The 4125-nt window shown below is 48.7% G+C and overlaps 1 protein-coding gene across 1 annotated transcript; it reads right to left on the reverse strand.

Moving 5' to 3' along the window:
* Positions 1 to 839: 839 nt before the first annotated feature.
* On the reverse strand, positions 840 to 3892 carry LOC133249882 (fibroblast growth factor-binding protein 1). Its single transcript, XM_061420874.1, has 2 exons — positions 3768 to 3892; positions 840 to 1918 (listed from the first exon to the last, which is right to left on the reverse strand). The coding sequence occupies exon 2, from the start codon at positions 1896 to 1898 to the stop codon at positions 1194 to 1196; it is 705 nt and encodes a 234-aa protein (XP_061276858.1). The 5' UTR covers positions 1899 to 1918; positions 3768 to 3892; the 3' UTR covers positions 840 to 1193.
* Positions 3893 to 4125: the final 233 nt, after the last annotated feature.

Genomic DNA, 4125 nt, shown 5'->3' on the forward strand with positions numbered 1-4125 from the left:
CCAACTCTAAAAAGACCCCAGAGATCAGTATTTCTGCCAACTTCCGCTCCTTACTTTTTGTTCATTGTGGAATTGTGACATGACTTTGGGGCTACATCCTTCTCTCTCCCCAACTCTTGAATTCAAACCCTTTCAGATCTTTCAGACTAGCATGTAAATGGCTAACAACAACATCATCCCTGCATTTCACCATCATCTACCCACGTGGCCTCTCCCATCTTTTAGGATCATTCTCATCTCTTTGCTTTCATATATCTGTCAACTGGCGATCGTGCCTCCATTCTGCCCATTTCCTACCTAAAGATACTCTCCAAGCTCTAACTTTGGTATCACCTCTCCTGTTAAGCTCAGTCTGAGATCTCCCAGAAGTTTCTGCCTCTTCTCTCTGGGGTTCCACCCTGAGTTTCCCTCTTACACTGGAATCTTCCTCTCAGGGCACTGTACCTATCCAGGCCCATCTCTCCAAGCTCGGGAGTCCTGTATATGGCGAGTGATGATGGAAGCCCTAACTTGAAGCCTTAGAGGATGTTGCTCCAGCTCATGGATGTGGTTTGTTGATGTCCTGGCTTTGAATCCTGCCTCCCCTCCTCCCATCTGTGAGCCCCTGACAGGTGTCTTCATCACATGATACTTCAGGTGACCCACTTGAAATCAGTTCAGTAAGCATCAAATACCACGGATCAAAGACTGAAATTGTGAAGATAGGGATTCAGGAATGGATCACTTTATGAGATGACCTGGGATGGCTGGTGAACAGGATATTTTTTCCACTGATATATGAGGACCTGTTTGCAAGTTCATTGGAACTAGGCAGAGAGAAATCAAACAAGGGTTGAACATATTTCTGAAAAAGGCACAGGGCTTTATTATCTTAATTGGGCAGAAAGTGCACTGTACTGAAATCACCACTCTGACTCATTCAGTTCAAAGACTGGTCCTTACTGCCCATAGAAACAAAGCTTTGTGGGCCATGGAAAAATACAGAGGACAATAGCCTCTTAAGATCACATCTAAGGAAATGAATACAAAACAAATTCCAAACACAGAGACAAAAATTGCAAAATCTGTTCAAATAGTCCATTGCTCACCCATAGCACAAATGTTCATCTGACAGGGAGTTAGGAGATCTTTACAGCATATGAAAAGGCTTTGACGTGACACTGCCTAAAGGACCCTGTTCTCTTTCAACCTCATTAGCATGAACTGCCCTGTACCATGGAGAGGAAGAATTTGCACAAAGAGCCCCAGGTCTCCCCACAGTACTCCAGGGCTGCCTTCCTTTGGTCTTTCAAGTCTTCCTCCTCACACTGAGGATCTTTGGTGGCCATGGTCTGGGTCTTTTCTGGGCTGGAGGAGGTAGTCACTTCAACCGTGGCCATGGGAGAGGGCTCCATTAACTCCTGGCTGGGTTTCTTGATCCTAATCAGAGTAGAGTTCACCAGCTTGAGATTCGATTCTGGAAACTTCTTTCTGCACACCCTGGTCTTCAGGACACTCTTGGCATCACCACAGATGACCTTCTGAGAACGCAGATTCCGGCCAATTTGTTTCCAATAGGCGTTGTTTTTGTGCAACTCTAGGCATGAGGTTGGATTGCCAGTGAAGAAACAGGAAAACGTGTTGTCCCGTTGGGTGCACTCGACCTTCAGCGCGATGCCCTCCTCCTGCTTGGTCACCTCCCATCTGCAGTCAGCGTGGTCCGGAGTGACGAACTTGCCTTTGATCGGGTGCTTGGTTGGCTGGCTCCTCGGCTCCTTCCCAGGCTTGCCCAGAGCAAGCGATTCATCTGTGCTGGCTTTGCTGCCATGTCTATTCCTTCCTTCCTTTTTGGCCTCCACCAAGAGCATCGGAACAGCCAGGAGGAGGAGGGAGAGCAGGGTGAGGCCGTGGGTCCTCATGCCTTCAGCTTGGTGGGAACCTGTTTGACAAAAGGCAGGTGAGTCAGCGCTGGGCTGGAGGAGGACCCTCCCCTCCACCTGGCATAGGTCTGCCTGCTTCAGGGTGAGATCCAAGAACCTTCTATTTCTTGGAATCAGTAGACAATGCTCTATTCGCATTTCTGCTTGAGCCTTGAATGCCAGAAACTTCATGCTCTTCGCTTACTCTTCTGCACCCTCTGAACCCCGTCAGTCCTCACGCCCTCATCCCCTCACTCAGTTACTCCAGCTCCATTCAACATTCAGTGCACTTTCATGGGGGTACTGACTACTAGCCATGCCCTAGACTAGATGTTGAATTGATCAAGGTGAATAAGAAAGTCTCACATCTTAAAAACTTGGAGGCAACTCTTTGGGGGAATCTAATAAGCATTGACCTGGAGTTTGTCCCAACCATGTCCCCCAGCCTGATCTTGGGCAAGTCCCTCTCCCTCTCTGGGTCTCAGCTCCTTTATCTGAAAATCAAGATGTTGGGTGACATGATTGTCGACTCTCTTTCAGCTCCGGTGGGCTGAGTTTCTATCTCACCGTTCCACACAGACTCAGATGATCACACAGTGAGAAAGGGCATGTTAAGTGACACACAAGGTGATGTCTGACCCAAGGCTAAATATGCATGAGGTCTGGACACTCTGAGATGAGTGGGTTGGTGAGCAGGGGCGTTTGGGCTTCAGGAAGAGCCCAGGGAATGGCATGAAGAATGGGTGATCACACAGTTTAACTGGGCAAAGTCAACCAGGAGAACAGAGGTGAGTTTCCACCAGTGCATTTAGAACACTTTGTCACTGTCCTTACCATACAGAAAGTCCCCAGTCAATGCTTTTAAAAATAAATCATCAAAGACATAGGATGACTTTAACTGTTACACTAAACTGAGTAGATTTTATCACGTGGGCAACCAGCCCTCAAAGAGGAGAATTAGCATTTCTATTTGACACCAACTCTGGCTAAGCACATGACCTGTGTTTCACTTTCACCTTGTTAATTCACACAAGAGCCTTGCCTGGCGGGTCATAATACATCACCACCAGGTAACAGGCATGACAGTTAAGGTTCAGAGTGGCAAATAAATTGCTCAATATCCCATAGTGGGCAAGTGACGCAGTTGGGACAGGCAGCCGGAACCTCTCCTGGTCCTTTATACCACTGTGCCCGTCCCTGAATCCCTCTTGCTTTCACCTTACTCTGCCTTTCAGAAATTAAAAAAAAAGCAATTTGGAACAACTTACCTCGTCTGGCTTAGTTCTTGATGATAAGATCATTCATATTGCCAGTGCTCCATTTGAAAAGAATACAGACTTTGGTTTAAGAAGAGGCTAATTAGGGGAATAGTCTCGATCCCATTATCTACCCTGGGCATATGGCCTCTTGTTAGGACTGATAAAGGGACAGAAGGAAAGTGTCAGTCACTTGGTCATGTCTGACTCTTTGCAATCCCATGGTCTGAAGCCCGCCAGGCTCCCCTATTCACGGAATTCTCCAGGCATCAGTACTGGAGTGGGTTGCCCTTCCCTTCCCCAGGGGATCTTCCCCACCTGGAGATCAGACCCCGGTCTCTCTTACATTGCAGGCAGATTCTTTACCATCTGAGCCTCCAGGGAAGCCCTTCCTGATAAAGGGAAGACAGTCACAATATGTGGGCTCCCAAAATGAAGCTGGGCTGGGAGCTAGGTATGTCAGAAAAAGACCTGCTCATTCCTCACGGCAGTGGGACTCAGCCCTTACTTGTCCCTGAGGAGATCCAGGTTCCAGGAACCTGAGGTCCTCAAGGGAGCTGGGGTGGGGGTGGGGGGTGGCAAGGAATGAACTCTTCAGAGAGCCAGCTCTTACCTAGTTCTGAGCGTGCAGGTCCAGTGGGACCCCAGATGGGAGAGGAAGCTTGCAGGCTTACCGTGGTCTCGTCCACCGTGAGAGGCCGGGAAGGCCCTTTATATAAGAGCCCACACAGACAGGGTTTTTACACCTCACATACCTGTGTCACTTTATTCACACTCCTCCCAGCCACGCCCCTTCAGAGAGAGCCAGTTCCTGCAGGGAAAGTGCTTGGCGTAATCCTGTCTGTAAGTGTGGGAGGCGGGGAGTGTTACATGCGTGGCATTAGACCTGGTTCTTCCAAACCAGTTTCTTTCCCCCAGTGGCCAACTGAACACAGCCTTGCAAAGACCCTCTGTGATGGGAAGAGGACCCC

The sequence above is a fragment of the Bos javanicus genome, chromosome 6 (genome assembly GCF_032452875.1).
Source record: "Bos javanicus breed banteng chromosome 6, ARS-OSU_banteng_1.0, whole genome shotgun sequence".
In the NCBI taxonomy this organism is placed as follows: domain Eukaryota; kingdom Metazoa; phylum Chordata; class Mammalia; order Artiodactyla; family Bovidae; genus Bos; species Bos javanicus.